Source organism: Patagioenas fasciata, chromosome 18, assembly GCF_037038585.1.
Source record: "Patagioenas fasciata isolate bPatFas1 chromosome 18, bPatFas1.hap1, whole genome shotgun sequence".
NCBI lineage: Eukaryota > Metazoa > Chordata > Aves > Columbiformes > Columbidae > Patagioenas > Patagioenas fasciata.
In genome coordinates this window covers 4,330,240-4,348,953 of record NC_092537.1, presented here as the reverse complement: position 1 = coordinate 4,348,953, position 18,714 = coordinate 4,330,240, and the positions used below count along the sequence as shown (strand labels likewise).

The 18,714-nt window shown below is 53.7% G+C and overlaps 2 protein-coding genes across 2 annotated transcripts; both read right to left on the bottom strand.

Annotated features, from left to right (window-relative positions):
• Nucleotides 1–1,175: 1,175 nt before the first annotated feature.
• Nucleotides 1,176–11,013, bottom strand: TRIM47 (tripartite motif containing 47). The gene is made up of 6 exons (XM_065852460.2): nt 10,260–11,013; nt 8,196–8,291; nt 7,438–7,668; nt 6,670–6,865; nt 5,921–5,995; nt 1,176–5,137 (listed from the first exon to the last, which is right to left on the bottom strand). Exons 1-6 carry the CDS (start codon nt 10,962–10,964, stop codon nt 4,512–4,514), a joined length of 1,929 nt encoding a protein of 642 aa, XP_065708532.1. The 5' UTR covers nt 10,965–11,013; the 3' UTR covers nt 1,176–4,511.
• Nucleotides 11,014–11,319: 306 nt separating this feature from the next.
• Nucleotides 11,320–15,975, bottom strand: TRIM65 (tripartite motif containing 65). The gene is made up of 6 exons (XM_065852461.2): nt 15,483–15,975; nt 14,749–14,844; nt 14,442–14,675; nt 13,812–13,983; nt 13,408–13,488; nt 11,320–12,128 (listed from the first exon to the last, which is right to left on the bottom strand). The coding sequence occupies exons 1-6, from the start codon at nt 15,927–15,929 to the stop codon at nt 11,596–11,598; spliced, it is 1,563 nt and encodes a 520-aa protein (XP_065708533.1). The 5' UTR covers nt 15,930–15,975; the 3' UTR covers nt 11,320–11,595.
• Between the last annotated feature and the right edge of the window lie 2,739 nt (nt 15,976–18,714).

The window sequence follows — 18,714 nt, the reverse complement described above, 5'->3', positions numbered from 1 at the left end:
TACGTGACGGTGCTGCACACGAAATGAGGCTCAGCCCCTTGAACAGCTAAAATCCTCCATTTCCAACAGTTTTCTAATTCCGCGTTTGATTCACATTTTGTGTTTCACACCCTTGCAAATGGATTTTTGAGCCTGATATTGGCTGAAATCAATCACATCCCCAAATTATCCCTTTATATTGGAAAGCGTTAAACTGGAAGGACTAACCAGTTGCCCTATAAACAAGTCAGGACCCTGTCTGTCTGTCTGTCTGTCTGTCTGGAATCCGGGAACACGAAAATACCTGCAGCGTTTGCAGAGCTACTGTTAGGGTACGATCTCCCACCTCCAGGTGTGCAAGCAGGAGGAACTCTAAAAAAAATTATCTATTGCATAATTTCATTTAAAATAGAAGCCCTGCAAAACTAATAAACTGCTTTGAAGGGCTCCTCATATCAGTAGCTGAAAACTGTATATCAATAATATGCAAATATATGTTAAGAGCATATACTACCCTATTTTTCTTTTTTCTACCCTAAATAATAACGTTTTATATGGCTTTGAGCTTTGTCCTACAGCGTTTGCAGCCCAGCCCTGTCTGAGCGCCTGAGAACCAGAGGGGGTGCGGGGGGAAACAGAAAAGCTACATAATGGAAAACAGATTTAAATAAATACAGTGACATAATCTGTACAGTTCTTGGCAAGAAAGGAGCAAGTTTGTGCTTTTCATATCCGCTTTTTTTCAATAAGCTGCAAGTTTCCCTTTTAAGAAATGGTTATAACAAACAACCCTGATTCCTCTCCTATTAAAGTCAGTAGCAAATACCCACTGAAGTGCCCAGCTGAAGCATTGCCACCTCGCATGAACTAAGGCTCTAAAAGCCAAAAACACTGAGGAAAAACTACCTAATCTGTCCATCTTTGTTATTTCTAAGCTGAGGAATGAGGTAGGAGAGACAACTGAAACAATTCACTGTTTTGAATTGCCCAGAACTGACAATATTGTTATTGGATTTTAGGATTCTTCCGCTCTCTTTGCAGTCGAGCAATAAAAAAATGTGTATTTGGCACAATCCCCTTAGAAACACATGGAAAATAGAACCTGTGTTATTTTACGACAGATGTACAGGACACAGAAAAATAAACATGAGATAATGGGACAGCTCTAGTGTATTTAAAGGAAAGACAACCCAGAGTGATGTCTGTGTAACGTTTAATGGCAAATCATAGTCTTTAACATAATTATATTATTCTATTATAGTTTTTTCACACATTGTAAAATACTCTACATTAACTATATTTTAAAAATCCTATTAAAAAGAGGAACACTCTGTGACAGCAGAAATAACTCAAGGGAACACAGATAGGCTGTTCGAATTGCCAAGTGCCATCTGCCCATCTAAACACCAAACGCCACATTTAGCCCTTCTTTCGCAGCAAAATCGGCGATTCAGAGCTGGCATAGTGCACATTTCCTACTCGTTCCAGTTTGCACCCCAAATTATTGGCAATGTAGAGCAAACTCTGGGACAACACCCCAATGGGATTTGCTCCCACCTTAAACGGGTCAGAATTTGCTTTATGCCCTAAACCATGAGGATTTATAGAGCTTCCAAGCAGGATAAAAGCAGCAGCAGGAAAGAGAGGGTTGGGTGGCACTTCCCAACTGCATCACATCTCCAGGAGCCCTCAAAACTCCCCCAAATCCCCCCTAAAGCTGCGTATCAGCTGCATCCCAGCTGTCGGGGCAGAGATGAATTAGGCAAAAGCAGCAGCACAACCAGCAGTGAACCCAAACACCAGCCGTGTCCCCATAAGCTGCCCCTACACGGTTTCAGAACAGAAAGGGAAAAATTTAGGATCTCACTGAACGATCCCAAACCCTCAAGGAGTTGGGAGACTTGTGTCTGTGCTTTAGGCAACATGGAGCAGGGAGGGACGTGCGGATGGAGCGCGGGTTTCCCCACAGGGTGATCAATCCGCCCACGAAACGGGGCAAAAGCCCAGATTCGCTGTATTTACTCTGGCAAAACTCCTCGCTGGGAACGGTGGGAGTTTTGCCTGAATAAATGAGATTTCAGGCCCAGACAGAGCTGGGATGGGAGCCCGCATGCGAGATCTCTTCCCGCAGGCGTGCAGCAGCGGTCAAGGTTACCTTCCTCCTCCTCCTGGGATGTGACCACACACGGGCTGTTGCACGTCTCTACCTTTCTTATCTGGTGAGGCGTTTCTGATACTGAGTCCTGTCCGGCGTTAGCAAAACAGCAGCGATGCCTGCGCTATGTCACCGCTGACATCTCGTGCTAACACTGAGTTCTGCAGGAGAGCAACCCGGGGCGAGCCAAACAAAGCTGCTTTGAGGCAGGAGCTCAGGGCATAGGGAGTGAATTCCCATCCGGACAGAAGTCCGGGCAGCATTCCCACTGGCTGGGAAAAGCCAAGATTTCATCCGAAGGTTTCACTCTGAAGCTCCACCTCCCCTTTTCCCACTGCTGGCAGTATTTTAGGAGGAGGATTAAGAGCAGGGATTTGCAGACACATCCCAATGGTCCCCATCCCAGACCAACTCCCCAGCCCTGCCCTGGGGAGGGGCAGTTGCATTCGGACTCTTCAGCCCCCCCAAACAACACCCCACAAGGGCCGTTTGGTGGGGGTCAGCACCTCTTCCCACGGCAGCAGGACTTGGCAGCGCTGGCAGACACGTTACAGTAAAGAAGCGCTTTAAGCCTCAGTGTTTATACAAACGTGGCTTTAACTTTAAACCTCTCGGCTTTGTGGTGGCCTTTTTATTCACATTCACTTTTTTTCCCTCGGCTCCCCTTGAATATACCACTATGATTTCCAGCGTATCCTTTGGGGAATATATATATATTTCATATATTTAGCTAAACGGGCCGTTTTCCATCCCCGTTGACCGCTGATGCATCATCACTGACTCACTCGCACCAGCAAAGAACCTGAGCCAAAATATTTTCTCTCTAGGTCTATATTACACAGCACTATGATACTGTAAAGCAAGCTTTGGGAGGTAGGTACCAAATTAATCCCAGAGAAAACAAACTTGCGGAAAGGCACGCTGCGCTGAGACAGGGGCTGCACTGTGCTGCCCTTACAGGCGGTATTTCTGTACTTTTCTTCTGGACAGGCTCCCTTAGGACACGTGAACTGGCATTTTTGGCTCTCAACCTCAAGTTTCCACCTTTCCCAGAGGGGACGCTTGCTTGAGAGTAGTTTTTGTTAATTGCTACTTATTGCCAAAGGGTCATTTAAATAACCAACTGATGCTGCACCTTCTAACAATGCACTCATAGCTGTCCCTGAAACAGACCATTTGCCCCTGGGACGCACTCACAGCACCTCTTTGTCACTTAATTCTCTAAGCTAAGCAGTATATTGACAGCTCAAGTGTGCCCATGGTGCTTTAAGAGTTGGGAGTTTAACAGTATTAAAATCCCCTAAAATAGCATGGTCATCACAAACATGGGGAAATGTGGCTGTAAAGCTTCAGTAAGCAGTTCTGAGGAACGTGTTTACTAAAAGCACATCCTCAAAATTGTTTTGTGCTGCTCGCTTCACCATCTCAAGGCAGGAATGGTGGTGTTGCTCCTCGGCAGGAGGTTTCTCCCCTTTCCCAGCTGGGATTTTTGGCTGCAGTGGGGACCAGTCTCATAGTCATGTGGCTCCAACACACATGGGACCATTTGGGCTTTTCCTAAATGAGCGTCTGGCTGCAAACCGGGTTCAAAATACCCACCGGCCACAGTGCAAGGGAGGACAAAGCTCCTCGTTTCACATTTGCAGCACTAATGGGTGCTCAGCCCTGCAAGGAGGTGTTCCATCACTGCAGCATCGCCCCTGCACCCGCCCGGGCTCCTCTGCATCCTACCTGCCCCAGAGCCCTCTGCTCACCCACACCAAGGCACCACGGTGATGTGGGCACTGGGGAAGAAACTGCATCTGCTTTGGGGGTTTCCCAGTCCATGCTGGGCTTGCTACTTCAAAGGCACTTTCATAAGGAGCATGCAGAAGGTGCTGATGAGCTGGTGCTTAAAAAAGCAGCAGCAACATAGAGATCGAGATAAGGCACAAAGCAGAGCATCTGTGCAAGTTGCCAGGGCAGCGTGAGCAGATATTAAGGAGAGGGACCAGGCAGCCCGCCAGCTGGCCAAGACACAGCTTCAAATCTACATGGCACTTCTCCTGAGCAATGCACTTTACCAAGAAAGGCTGACTCGCAGTCCCTGATGTCCAGAAAGAGAAACTGAGGGGCAGGAAGCAGCACAGAGATGTGCCCAAGTTCTCTCAGCAGCCCAGAGGCAGAGCCGGCACTCGGATCCAGCTCCATCCCAGCTCCCAGCCCGCGGCTCTGCCCACCAGATGGCTTCATCCACCCCTGGGTCACCAACAGCACGGAGGGAGGAGGGAAAGCTGCCACAGAGAAACACAACACTACCAAAGAGAAGCTGTGACGGCGGCAACACGCTGCGGGAGAGACTCTTGTGGGTCTTCCCACGCTCCCGCTCTCTGGGCAGTTACCTACGCTTTAGCACCGAAACGCAATCTTTCTTCAGCGGCCCAATCTGCAGGTGGGCATCAACGCTCTCCAGGAAGAAGGCTGGTTTCAGCTTGCATGAGAAAAGATAAGGGAAATACTGGTTGATCTTTTGCTGGAATGGGTCACACTGACCCTTGGCAACATGGGAGATCTTGAGCTGCTGCAGGCAGGTCATCTTGGAGTCCTTAACACCGTAGAAGGTCAAAGCCTTCTCCGAATACTCCAGGAAGACCCCAATTGTGTGGAAAAATGGCTGCTGGATGACCGACTCAGAGCCAGCAAACCAGGCCACGTAGTTCTGTCCATTCCACTGCAGGCAGCAGGACTTGGTGTTTCGCCCCAGGCGTCCACAGTTGTAGGATGCCCGGGGGTCAAAGTCCTCAGCGATGACACCGATGCTGACCCAGCCATCGATGAGCTCCACTTCCCAGTAGTAGTTGCCCCGGTTCATGAGGTTCACACCTAGCACCTGCTCGCAGTTGATGAACCGCGTTGGGCTCTCTGGGTAGGGGATGGGGCACAGCACCCGTTTGGCCCCTTTGGTGCCAAAGAGCTGGATGAACTTGTCAGCCGTGTCACTGTCCAGGTCAATGATGAAGGCAACTGTGTGGGGCAAGAAGGAGAAATGAGGACAAGGAGGGAAACAGGAGGAGATCCCCCAACCCTCCCTGCTCTGATCCCCTGCTCCAGCCCTTCAGTGATTAGCATGATCCTTTCTGACTTCCACCATCCCCTTGCTTTTAAATCCCACAGCCAATTCCAGCTGATGAGGATAAGGGGCTGAAAGAGGTGACAGTTCCATAAGCAGGATGAATACAGGCAGAAGCAGAGGGACTGCTCAATGAGCTCACCCACAGAATCACAGAATCAGACACGGAGATGAGGTTCTTAGGGACATGGTTTAGTGACAGTGGGAGGTTAATTGTTGGATTTGCTGATCTTGATGGTCTTTTGCAACCAAAATGATTCTGTGATTCTATGAATTATCCTTCTGCTTGCTGCCGCTGAAGCTGACCCTCACCAGACCGCTGCTCTGCAGCAAACAAAGCAGATGCACAAACTGATCTAATTTAATGGAGGATGCAACTCATCAAGGGCTGGAAGGGAGCAGAAATTACACGGTACGTCTGCAGCCCCACTGGTGGCTGTGGCAGAACCACAGACAAGGGAAAAAACAAATCACCTAAACAGATTATGACTGTTGTGAGGAGAGCCAGGAGGCTTCCTTGTTAGCTGAGCAATATTTTCTCCGGTGGCGGCAGCGCTCTTGCCAGCCATCAGCTCAGGACCAGCACCAGCCAGGCACGGGGGAAGGAGCCGGTCAGTGCTGAGGAAAGGGAAGATGCATCTTAGCAACAACTGTCAAAGCAAAAGTCCCTCGCTTACATTTCAGGAAGTAATCACGGCTCTCCAGGCAGGCAGGATTGTTTGACTTGTCTGGAAATCGAGACTCGGACAACGCTGCAGAGAGAGGGACAGAAGGGTTTGCCATCAGCAAAGAAACCAATGCCACAAACAAGGGTGTTACTGGAGCATCACCCCCCACTCGACACCCCCCTGAGCCCTGGCTGGCGTCCCCAGCTCCCCCAGCACATCCCTGCCAGCAGACATGCGAAAGGACATATGCCGCCTTTGCCACCCCAGGGAAATGGGCAGAGCGGGGGCAAGGAACCGTCTGCAATTCCCACAGGCATCCAAAAAAAATGAGAGAGCGAGCTCAGGCTAAACAAGAGAGCACGGGAGAAAGCTGCTGCGGTGGTTTTCTAACCCTGGCAGGTTTGGGAGCCCACAGCCTGCCCCATGAAGAGGATCGTCTATCCTGGGAAGAAAGAGTTCCCTTTCATGGGACGACACTTTGGCCACTTGCCCCCTCCCGCAGGGCCCTGCCTAACTCCCAGCCTGTTTGTTGCCTCTCCAGTCTCCGGTCTCTGTGGAAAAATTCATAAAACCTCAAGAACGAGGCGTAAGCCCAGACAGGGATTGTGCAACGTGCAGCACAACCGTGCCGGGTGGCTTCCAGGGCTGGTGGGAGAGGGGCCAGCACTCGCAGGAGCCACCAAGCATCTCCCACCTACGCAGGGAGGATGGACAGTGATGGGGTGACCTCCGGGCAGAGCGGCTGGGTGAGCACAAACCTTCCTCCGTCTCTTGGAAATTCAGCCCGTCAATTCCTTTCCCCTGTAAGCGGTCCCACTGGTTTTTGCAGGCAGCGGACAGCACATCCTTCACGGCGCCCACAGCTTGTGCACATTTAGTGAAGTTCAGCTCATTCTGGAAGCTCAGCGCAGGGGAGAGGTTTTCTTCCATGGCTACTTTTAAGGCCTGAAATTCCTGAGCCAAAAAGAAGGAGTTTCAGGAGGTTTCAAACAAGCCAAAGTTGTCTCTTGTTCCGCAACCCCACCCTGCCCCGGAGGATTTGGGAACTGGCAGCTCGCAGGACTTGGCCGAAGGACAGCTTTGCAGAAGGGAGGAGAGCGCTCTCCCGGCCACGTGTTCCTGGCACCTTCTCTTCACTCCCTTTCAAACCTTGACCCAGACCATGCCCACCTCACATGGAGCAGCATCTCCTCCCAAAAAGGTCTCCTCTCCCTGGGCTGCTGGATGGGGGCAGCGGGGCACCCCAACTTCTTGCTCTTTGCTCCCCACACCTGGGTATCCAGCCTGGGCAGCACATCAGCTTTTCCTGAGTCACAGGTAGGACGGAGGTGGGAGTGATGGAGGAGAAAGTTTTGGCCACATGGTCCCCCCAGGAGCAGGGAGGGGAGAGGATTGTCCCAACAGTACCGAGACTCTACAGTCCTCCCATCACAAGGCTCCTGATACTCAGCTCCATGTGAAACAGGACAAAATCCCCAAAACCAACATTATGAGCTACTTCTCCTCGCCCCAGCCCACCCAGGCACCTGGAGGAAGTAGATGGTGTTGGTGCTAGGGACGTTCTCCAGGTTTTGCTTGCACTGGGCCAGCTTGGCTCGCCTCTCCTCCTTCCAGCGGAGATCAGCCTCGGCCTCCCCCAGCATGGAGCGCTCCCCATCCTCGATGAAACTGGCCACCTCCTTCTGAAAGGTGGCCAGGACCTTGGAGGCTTCTGCAAATAGCTTCTCGACTTTTTCCCTCTCCTTCGTGGCAGCACTCTGAGTGCAAAGAGAAAGGAGTCAGGGTCACCTCTCGCAGGCAAGGGTGCTGGAGAGCACCTCTGTCCCTTGCCCAGCACCCAGCTTTCAGTTCTGTGGGGTCCCCCTGACACCCTGCAACCCCCTTCACCCAAGAGCTTGGAGGACTTTAGAACCCAGGTGTTGAGGGACATGGCTGCATGGCTGCTTACAGCTCCACCACATCCTGTGTCCCCAGATGGTGAAGTGACATGTTTGCACCAGGGCCAAAGGTGACCAAAAACCCAGTGAGATAAGGTGCAAGAGCCAGAAGATGCCCCAGCACAGTCCTTGCTCCGTCCCTCCTCCTAGGTTGCAAACAAAAGCAACCAGAGATGCCATGAGGCTTAAAGATTAAGAACAAGGACCCTGAGGGATCCTTGCTGCGGTCAGCAGCATTTTATGAAGCATTTGCTCCCCTGTGAGCACCACCTCTCCACCCCATGCACCCTAAAAGCTTGTGGCCCCTTCACCACCATGCTAACAGAGCGAAGGCATCACAGAATCACCTTAATGAGCTCCACCATCTTCTTGGCCTGTGCAATGGTGACTGCCAGCTCCTCCAGCTCATTCTCTGCATCACTGAGGACTTTGGCTTGTTGGGCCTGTGGGCATGAAGGACAAATGCTGAGCTCTGTCCCCCAATTCCAGTGGCAGGGAGGCACAGAGGACCCTGCCTCTCCCTAAATTCAACCCGCAGACCCCTCTCTGACTGTGATCTCACTATCAGGCTTCAGGCGAAGGGTGCAGGGGATTGCAAGTTGTTTTCCCATTTTGTCTCCCTGCAACATCCAAACTGCAAACATCCAATCTCAGTTGGAAAACTAAAGGAGCAGCTGTGTCGCAAAGGGCCATACCCAGCTCTATGCTCTTCACCCCAGTCCCAGCGTAAACCAAACAAAATAGGAATTTGAAAGCAAAATAATCAGGCAGTGATTGCAGCAAGCGCAGCGAAGCTGCGTGCTCTTAGTGTGTATCCCAAAACTGGGAAAAACCTGCCTGAGATGGGTGCAGAAGCCAGAAGGCAGACCTGGAGTACTCCAGAAATGTGGCACCGCGTCCCCTGGACAATATCTTGTTAGGAGCAAAGCAAACTGGCTGGGGAGCACAGGGTGCTGCAAGGCTGCAAAGGAAGCACTGTCCGAACGTGGAGTTTCCTGACGCACTATTGTTAGCACCAGCCATTACTTGTCATGAGGACAGGTCCCCTGGGAGCTGGGAAGGCACTGCACCCCCCAACCACGGCAGCTCCCCCCTGGTGCTCAGCCTTCAGCTCCCTCCGGCACTCCTGCCCAGCAAGGGGAGACAGGCGCCTTCCCCATCCGTCCTCACCCTGCAGGGCAGTGGCAGAGAGCGGCTGCAGAGGCCATGCAGGTGATGTTAAGCAGAGCCTGCAGAGGCCTGACAGCTCCTCGAGGCTAGGATCATATGTGTTTTCTATTTTAAGGCACCTGATGACTAATAATGCCGGCAAAAGGGTTTTCCTGCGGTCCCAAGAGCCTGTGAGGGAGCGGGAGCTGGCTCAGGGCTCCTACTGTGCTCCCTGCCAGCATGTCCACAGCCCCCGGGCTCTCCCCTGGAAAAAACACCCTCCCAACAAAGTCTCCAAATACCCCACGTCAACACAGGGATGTCACCACGCCATGAGCCTCACAGGCTCCCATCTGACTGTGGCCCCGTAAAGGTCCCATGTACTCAAGGCAGCCATGCCCAGGAAGGCAGCGGCATGCTGGGCTGGGAGCCTCGGCTCCCAGGGAGGCTCGTGGGTGTGAATTTGGGAGGTGACTCAGCCTCATCTGGGAATGGGAGTGACGGAAAAAACCCCGCTGCCAAAACACCAGGACACAAAGGGCTGGAGGAGCGGGAGCGGCGGCCGGGCAGGCTGCCAGCGCGCGGAGAAAAACCGCCTTGACGAAACTGTGGGAACGAGACGGCGAAGACGGGAGCTCCATGACCACAGGGGCAGCCACCGCGGGGCGTCCCAGGTGCCCTCGCCCCCAGCCCTACACCCACGGGGACTGCAAGTTTGACCCCACGGTGGGACCAAACCCCACAGGCCGTCCAGCAGCAGGTCTGCCTCTAATGTCTGCCCATGTCTGCCCGTCCTGTCCCCACACCACAGGGTGCCCTTATGGCACAGCACCCTGTCCATACACCTGCCATGGGGTGGAGCCTCGCAAGGGGAGAGGACTATAGCACCCACCCCACACACAGCATCCCACCAGTGCTGCACTTGCCCACCTCCATGTGGAGAATAGGTTCCCCATGGGGATGCGGGCGCAGCACAAACCCTCCTGGAGGTGCCGCACCCCATGTCCCCCAGGATGCCCTGCTGGCACTGCACCCCATATGGATACCCCCATACCAGGGTTAGGTCTCACATGGGGACAGGGGTGCAGCAGGGTCCCCACTCAGCCTGCCCCATCCCAACCCCTCCCAGGACGTCCCGCCAGCAATGCACCTCATAAGGACACCCTCATACCAGTGTCCCACCAGCACAGCACCCACCCTCCCACACCTGCTGGGGCAATCCCCCGTGGGGATCCCCACGTCCCGACCGGCACCCCACGCACCTCCTTGTGCTCTCGCTCCCGCTCCAGGGGCACCACGTCGTGGGCGTGATGCTCGTGGGCCCGGCAGCGGGCGCAGACGCAGGTTTGCTCGGCGCGGCAGAAGCCGTCGAGGGGCTGGAGGTGGCGGGGACACAGCCCCTCCTCCAGCCGCCGCAGCGGGGCTACCAGGCGGTGGGCGCGGAAGGCGGGGGCGCGGTGGTGGGGCTCCAGGTGGGCTCCGCAGAAAGAAGCCAGGCAAACCAGGCATGATCGCTCCGCCGCCACCCGCGACCCCGCTGGGCACACGTCGCACAGCACCGCCGCTCCTTCCTCCCCCGCCGCATCCTCCTCCTCGGCCCCCGGTGCCATCGGGGACCCGGCGACTGGGGACGTTGGAGACGTTGGGGACGAAGCGGTGGCGGCGGCTGCCAACAGCGGCAGCACCTCGCAGAGGGCGCGGTTCTTGCAGAGCCGCAAGGCTGCGGGGACGGGCTCCTGGCAGAGCGGGCAGCGGGCAGCCCCGCCCGCTCCGCCGCTGCCGTCGGGGGGGCCCGGCCGTTGGCGGAGCGCCACCAGGCAGCCCTGGCAGAAGTTGTGTCCGCACGGTACCGTCACCGGGTCCTTCAGCAGGTCGAGGCAAATGGGGCAGCAAAAGGGACCGTCGGGCAGCCCTGGAACCGCCAGCGCCAGCCGCGACGACGGGGCGCTCCCGAGCGCCTTCTCCATCCCTGAGAGCCCCGACCAGCCGGGCCCCACCGGCCCCAACCCCAGCGGAAGGCGGGCGGCCGCCGTGCCCCGCCCGCCCGCTCCGCCCCCGCACCCGGAGCCACTGCTGCTGCCGGGCTGGGGCTGCGCTCCTCGCGGTTGATTTGGAGATGTGCTGCCTCCGGGTGTGGGGAGTGCTGGGGGAGCACTTGTCTTGCCCCGCAGCACTCCCGTGGGGCTGCAGCACCCCCCTCCCCTCGGCTCTCCCCACCCAGGCTTGGGAGGTTCGGCTGGAATGGGAGAAAGAGGAAAACCTCGGTCTTTCCCCTTCCCTGTGGCCCACCATCGCACCATCTGCAGGGACAGGCACCCACATGTACCCCCACGCACAGCGCCAGGGGTGTTCACCCCCACCGTGAGGGCACAGCCCTTCGCCCTGCAGCCTTTCCCCTGCCCTGACTTGTGTCACCAGCATGCTATTTATGTCTGTAAATCAGAAGGCGTTGATTTGCATGTTTGTCCTCATCAGGTCTTGTTAAAACACTGCACCCCATCACTTGTCCCACTATGACAGCCCTCAGCTGCAGCTGGGCTATGGCACCAACCTGGGGCTTGCCAGCTCAGTTTAACGGAGCAGCGCAGTGGCTCCGGCTCAGTCCGTCTGGCACAGCGTCACCACTCGCCCCTCGCACAGCCAAAAGACGGGATAGAGTGGCTCGGTGAAGACATCATGAAAGGAATGGATGAGCCGTGTCCTCTCCCCGAGGCCATAGAAGGAGAGCAGCCCTTTGTTGTAATCCAGGCTGAGCCCCAGCTTCTGATACAGCTGCTCCTGGATTTTCTCTGCCCGGCCCTTGTGCCAGGCCAGGTAACAATCCTCCCGCACCTGCAGCCCCCATGAGCCCCCATCCAGCCCAATGTTGAACTTGTGGCCCTGCTGCCGCTGCCGGGGGAGGCTGTGGTAGGTCACCCCCAGGATGACGGAGTGGCTGGAGATCTTCACCTCCCAGTAGTGGTGGCCGCAGCCGTAGCTCTGCGTGCACAGCACCTGCCAGGGCTCGAAGCGGGATCCCTGCTCCTGATGCTCACAGACAGCGCCGTGGCTGTGCTTGGCTTTCTGGTTACCTTTCGACAGCTCCAGGTATTTGTTGGCCGTCTCGGGATCGAAGGTCAGATTGCGGTGATCTGAGGAGAGGAACAGCATGGATGAGGCTGAAATGCTTCATCAGACCTTTATGCCCTTGGCATGAGCCCCCTCAGTGATGATATCATCTAAGGTGCATAGGTCTGGCTCCCAAAATAGGAGGGGAAGGTGCAATACCTGCCCACCCACCTACCACAAGGAACAGGAACAGCCCAGAAATAGCTGGAGAGGCACTAAGATGTGACACTTTGCGCAGCCCTTGAACAGCCCAGCTCACAGCCAGCAGGCGGTGGTGGCTCTGTGGTCATTTTGGAAGAGATTCACTTGATATTAAAAGCAAAAAATATGAGTGTGGGAGAAAACCAGGTGTTCTTTGAGCAAGTATAGCACTGCAGGGGATTCCTCTCCCCTGCACGGGCTGCAATAACTCCTGCTGCAGGCACTTGCTGGCCCCCAGCACATCACCTTTCTCCTGTAGCAACCAGGCCTGGCCAGCTGTGCTGGGCTTATGCCTACTGCCCATAAATAACATATTTTTTTTCCTATTAATAGCCCTGAGAATGTTTTGTATGGCCTGATGGAAGGAATCCTTACAGGTCCCATAGGCATCAATATCTTCCCTTGCAAGACCAGCATACCCTAAACATTACTCAATGCTCTTCCCAACAGGGAGGAGATGGGAAAAGGAGCAGTGAGGAAATCCCTAAGGAACTGGAGCAGGATGGGCCCAGGGAGGGAAAGGGACATGAAGGACTGTGGCTGGGAGTGCTGGGAACATGTCCCTGGGCAGAGAATAATCACTGCAGACAGGGAACCGCGGGCAGGGATCTGTGGGCAGGGATCTGGACTGGTGCTGTGCCATGCGGGGCGGCGGGGGCAGCCCACAACACATCCCTGTGGGTGCCCACTTGGTTGCCAGCTGCTGACGTTGCCTGTCTGCCTGCAGGAAAGCACTGTGTCTAAATATGGATCGTCAGGAACAGGCACGTCGCTGCTGCCCAGGTGAAATGCCCGAGGTGGGTGAAAGGAGGGGATGGAGATGGAGCAAGATCTGGAGCAGTGACTGACCCAGTGCCAGACACTGGCAGCCCCACTTTCCATGGGAAAGTGGTCCCTGTTGCTGCTAAAACCCTTTCCCAGCCACACAGTGTCCCCCAGCTCATTTGCCCCAGCCCTGCAAGCCTCTTCTCCACATTTAGGGAGAAGGACTGGGGGAGTCAGGGAACACTTTCCTCCCAGGGAAGAGCTTGGCTTGGTGAATCTCTGCATGATGGGGATGCCAGCGGGGTGCTGTCCCTCCAACCCCCACGTGCTCCTCACCTCTCAGAAGCTCAGCTCGGAGTTGGCACTCACGGAGACGGGCCACCAACTTCACTGCTGGCTCCTGGGGATGCACCGGGCCTGTGGAGGATGTGGACAGGCATTTTGAGTGATGCCACGCAAAAATTTGTTCTTTCCTGACTTCAGTGGAGGAAGTCCATTGTATCCAAGCCTGGACACAGGCACGTGCCGCCACGACTTGGCATTGCCAGCAAGGAGGGACCACAGGGAAGCCACCTGGCTCCTCCCACCCCATTGATACTCATCTGCAGAACAGTAGACGCATGTCCCCATCCCAGCTCCCTGTGCCTGGCAGTCATGTCCCCAGTACAGTGACATGGGGCAGGCTGTGGTTCAGGATGACTTGGAGCCCTTCAGGGTGGCCCTGCGAGCAGAAGGATTACCTTGGCCAACAGGGTCGGGGGCTTTGGGAGCCACAGAGCCGGGCAGGTCCTCCAGCAGGAGCCTGGAGATGTCGGTGAGGATCTCGGTGAAGGGTTGGACCATGCCGGCCACATCAAACTCCACGGGGAGCAGTGCCTCCGGGCTCTCTGGAGTTGGGAGCAGGGGGAACTCCTGTGGACAAACACATAGACACCCATGCACCAGCCTGGGGAGGATCAGCAGCTCCAGATCCCATCTGCACACATTGTGTCTCCCCAGTTGGTTACTGGGGTATCCCCAGAACTTCTACCATGAGCTGCAAGGTCAGGGGACAGGTGCAGCAGGAGCACGAGGCTGTGGGGAGCAGCAGGGCTGTGGCACAGGACTTTGTGTTTTGCTGGTGGTGGTAGAGCCTCTTTGGGCAGTTTGGTGGTGGGAGGTGCTACTCATGGCCCTGTGGGCAGCACCATCCACTCCAATCCAGCATCATCGCCCCCAACTTTTCAGGGACTCCTCCAAAAGCGGTTCTTCCTCCAGCCCCATTGCATCACTGAGCTGGACTGAGGAGGCATATTCCCTGAGGAAGGGGTTGACCAAATTTCTGTCCTCACCAAGAGGGAATGGGGAAGGAGACAGGACTAGGACGATACCTGGAGGAAGGTCCTGTCATTGGGACAGGCCAGCAGGTGCTGAGCCCTGTCCCTGTGCTGGCCCAAGATGTCCAGTCGCTCCTTCAGGAGGCTCCAGTTCTCCCCCACGTTCTCCAGTGCTGCCGTCTGCTCTTGCTCGATCCTGGCCAGCATCTGCCGCTGGAAATCCTCCAGCGCTTTCCTCAGGAGGGTGAATTTGTTCAGAATCACTGATTTGAACCCCTCAGAGGACTCCTGGGTGGAAAAAACACATTAGACCAGTGTGCTCCGACCTGTTTGCCTGGTACTGAGGTGGCTGGGGCATTACCTTGATGCTGTGTGTTTGCTCCTCCAGCTCTTGCATCGCCTGCTCGATCCTCTCTGTTTCCTCCTGGGCTCTTTCCAGGGACTCCTTCAAAAGGGTCTGTGAAGGGAGGTACTGGAGCACGGGTGCTGGTGGCATTTCCCTGGCCAGAGCCCGTGCTAGCCTCCCTGTTCAGATGAGGCCAAGCACAACTTGGTACACAGAGGCACATCATGTCCCCACAAGGGGGCATGGGACAGCGGAGGTGGATGTTGTGCAGTGCCCAAGCTGCTGCAACTCCCCTTGCTCACCCCTCCTGTCTCCCCAGTCACAGAATTATAGAATCATTTTGGGTGGAAAAAGTCCCTCAAGAACATCGAGACTAACCAGTAACTCCGCCACTGCCGTGGGCAGCCTGTTCCAATGCCGAACAACCCTTTTTGCGTATAACTTTTTCCCAATATCCAATCTAAACCTCCCCTGGTGCAATGTGAGGCCATTTCCTCTCTTCCTATCACTTGTTCCTTGGGCGCAGAGCCTGACCCCGCCTGGCTCCAAGCTCCTTTCAGACAGTTGCAGAGAGTGAGAAGGTCTCCCCTCAGCTCCTGTTCTCCAGGCTGAACCCTCCAGGTCCCTCAGCCGCTCCTCATCACACTGGTGCTCAAGCCCCTTCCCCAGCCCCGTTCCCTTCTCTGAACTCGCTCCAGCACCTCAAGGTCTGCCTTGCAGTGAGATGTCCCACCACCCATCGTGCCCACCTCTTTTTTAGAGCGTTCCTCCTCGAAGAGCACCCGCCGGTGCTGCTGGCACTGCCGCACGGTGCAGACACAGCAAATGCACCGTCGCTCGTCTTCGCAGTACAGCTCCAGTGGCCGCCCGTGCTGTGAGCACAGCTCCCCACAGGCCACCTCGCACCCCCCCATGCCCGACACCCGTGCCTCGCCATCCCGTGCCAGCTCCACCACACTGTCCAGAGTGACATTCTTCTCCAGCTCTGGGCACTGCTCGAAGTCCCTGCGACACTGGGGGCATGTGTAGCCCTTCTTGGCCCCGGCGGCTGCCTGGTTTTGCTTGTGCCAGTGGTCACTGATGCAGCGCTTGCAAAAGTTGTGCCCGCAGGGCAAAGTGACAGGCAGCCTGAAGAGCTCCAGGCAGATGGAGCAGACCAGCTTCTCCTCCAGCTTCTGCGAGATGGGCAATGCCATCCTGCCAGGGTGACAGAGGAAAGAAGCCCGGGAAACAGAAACTCGGCGGAGTAGAGGAGGGAGAGACGGTGACGCTGAGCCTAGAGGCGGGTCAGGGATCTGAGCCAGGCGTCCTCTTAAAGTGACACCCCGTGGGTGCCACCTTGGCCATGCTGGCTGTGCCACACGCTGGGGAGATGATAAGGAGGGTTGGAGCTGTGACCGCTGGGGACAGGGAGGGCTGTGAAGTGCTTAGGTGGCAGGTGGAGCCTTCTGCTCAGAGGTGACTCTGGTGCCGGTGCACCACGTACCTTCACCTTGTTTTCAGGCAGTTCAGTTCCAAGAGAGAACAGCTGGAGCTGCCTGTGAGCTGTGAAACATCCTCGGGGAGCTGGTGATCCCCAGCACAGCCCCAGGGCAGAGCTTCGGCAGCTTGGCCAAGCCTCCATGACCACCCCAGCTCCTTCAGTTGTCCCAGCCCAATGGCCGATGGAATCAACCGCGTGGGAGCAACTGCATCCCGGGAGCACCGGCTGTGTGGCTGGTGGCACTCGCCCTGAGGGATGGAGGCCACTCAAACACTGGTGTCGCAGCCCCTGTGGATGGATTTTACACTATGAACACTCCAAGATAATCTTTAAAGAGAAGGACAGCTGAGAACTAGGATGATTTATTAGTTGCTTTCCTTCCCCACCGATGTCTCTGTTAAGTTCAGGAGGGTTTTACAGGAGGTCAGAAGTAGACATAGGAAGCCATAAAACAAAGATATGATTCAAAGGAAACAGGAACTGGTTACTTATGAGAAGAACTTGAAGGACAAAGCCAAAGATAAAGCTTGACTAATATACACAGAGTAACAAACCATGAAATTTGGCAAGAACTAATGGTATACTGTGAACTTCTAGTAAATTATCCTCATTATACACCCATCATAATACAAAATCACATGTCCTCATCAAAGGCTAGCCCCCTCCAGAAGACCCCTACTACCCATTGAGCATGTGTAGATTTTGTGTTTATTGTTCATTTAAACCAAAGCGAGAGAAGTTTAGACCAACAGACTTTAAGGAGGTGTAAACATATGTAAATATTAGGGCTGGTCTTAAAATTTCCTGCTGTCCAGGTTTGCAAAAGATTACCCAGCGCCGTTTTCTGCACGGATCGGTAAATAGAGCAAGTAGCTCCACCCTGTGTGTGAATTGGTATCTGCACACCAGGTAACCAACCCACTTTTTGGGACACCACCATGAGGAAGGACCCAGCGGTTCCTTGGGGATCGCAGGGGGACGTCACCCCCTTCAATGTAATTGCACGATGTCAGATTTGGCTAAACGTGATCCACATAAAGCTGTTCGATTTTGCTGGTGTCTGTACTAACAACATCTACAGTTTTCTTGGCAGATACATAAAGAGTTTAATCAGTTCGCCCTTGCTGGGAAGTATGCTGTATGCAGCGTGAGAAATGGTTTTTTGTGGTCAGCTTAGACCAACTTCAAACTTTAGATCAAAACAAACTCAAAAATAAATGTGGTTCTATTTTGCACTTAGCTTACATTTCCCAGCCCAGATGACTGATGACACAGCGCCGGTGATTTCACTGGGAAGTGCAACATGTTACTGCCATCTAGTGCTATACAGCAGACACTCCTCTGTCATACAACTGAAATATAATATTTTAATATGACACATGAGAGCATTAGTTTGAAACATTACACTTCCTATCAGTTGATCTACAAAGCTCAGGATACAGTTGAGTGACATGGTGACTTTTGGTCTGGCCATGTGATCTGTCTGCTCTTTATATGGAGTAAAAAAAGATCATAACAATAAAAAGATCCAAAATCAGACAAGAGCCATGGTAGAAACTATGCTGAAAAAGTGAAGACTGTTATCTTCAGAGGCAACATCAGAAGAGTGGAGTTATGCAACAGAGCCAACAATCCCCAGCCAGGATAGGGTCGTCCTTCTATTAAATAAGAACGCCAGAACTCTCAGGTGGCCTACAGATGGTTTCCCATCAAGGTTTTGCTAAGATCATATGGTAAAAATTTGTCAACATTCGAGACTAAGGCAATTTCTTTGTCAGAATTTAGACCCTTGACTCATAATGAAAAGAATATAATTAAAGTTTTGCTGTTTATGAGACCAACTTCTGGATGCTGATAAGACACATGGAGGGAAGTGATGCTGAACCACAAAAAAAGGCTGCCAAAGGAACAATATTTTAACTGTACAGACTTGGAGCACTGTTAGGTGACTAAAATAACTTTAGCCGTCAGCACTGAGTATCTCATGTTTATTGACAACTATGGTTGTTAGTGGTGCAGTAGTAGAAAAGTTGAAATTATAAAAAGAATTGTGCAAAAATTGATCCAAAACTTCTCAGAGTTCATGAGACTCTTGGTTTGACATTTGGGACAGCACTTAATGTGTAAAGAGAACTTCAAGAATGGCTTATGACTGGCATGAACAGTTCAGAGTTGAAATATTTGTGGGAAAAGACTAATGAAAATTAACTTCCCCATTTCTCTAATTTAAAACTCATAATTATTTCTCCAAATAGAGATGCTCCACAGGAACTATAAAAACTATGATAATTATTCACTCAGTTTAGATAGTATTGGAAAAAGTGCCTCAGCTATAGTCTTTTATAGTATAGTCCACAGCAAGTTGATAAACCGAAAATAAGCAGTAAGTATGAGCTTCCTTCAATACCAAGTGAAATCTTTATAAGTCTTTATTTGCTTCAGTAGCCATCTGATTAAGCCCTAAAGGTAAAATTAGAACCTTGGATTAAAATCTGAGG

What these genes read in the sequence shown, in the direction of transcription:
- TRIM47 (XM_065852460.2), bottom strand. Translation starts at nt 10,964, where the DNA reads ATGGAGAAGGCGCTCGGGAGCGCCCCGTCGTCGCGGCTGGCGCTGGCG. An exon ending in GGGAGCGAGAGCACAAGGAG is followed by an intron (nt 8,292 to 10,259) that starts GTGCGTGGGGTG and finishes TCATGCCCACAG; the next exon opens with GCCCAACAAGCCAAAGTCCT. An exon ending in CCGTGATTACTTCCTGAAAT is followed by an intron (nt 5,138 to 5,920) that starts GTAAGCGAGGGA and finishes TGCCCCACACAG; the next exon opens with TTGCCTTCATCATTGACCTG.
- TRIM65 (XM_065852461.2), bottom strand. Translation starts at nt 15,929, where the DNA reads ATGGCATTGCCCATCTCGCAGAAGCTGGAGGAGAAGCTGGTCTGCTCC. An exon ending in AGCAAACACACAGCATCAAG is followed by an intron (nt 14,676 to 14,748) that starts GTAATGCCCCAG and finishes TTTTCCACCCAG; the next exon opens with GAGTCCTCTGAGGGGTTCAA. An exon ending in CCGAGCTGAGCTTCTGAGAG is followed by an intron (nt 12,129 to 13,407) that starts GTGAGGAGCACG and finishes TCCTCTCCTCAG; the next exon opens with ATCACCGCAATCTGACCTTC.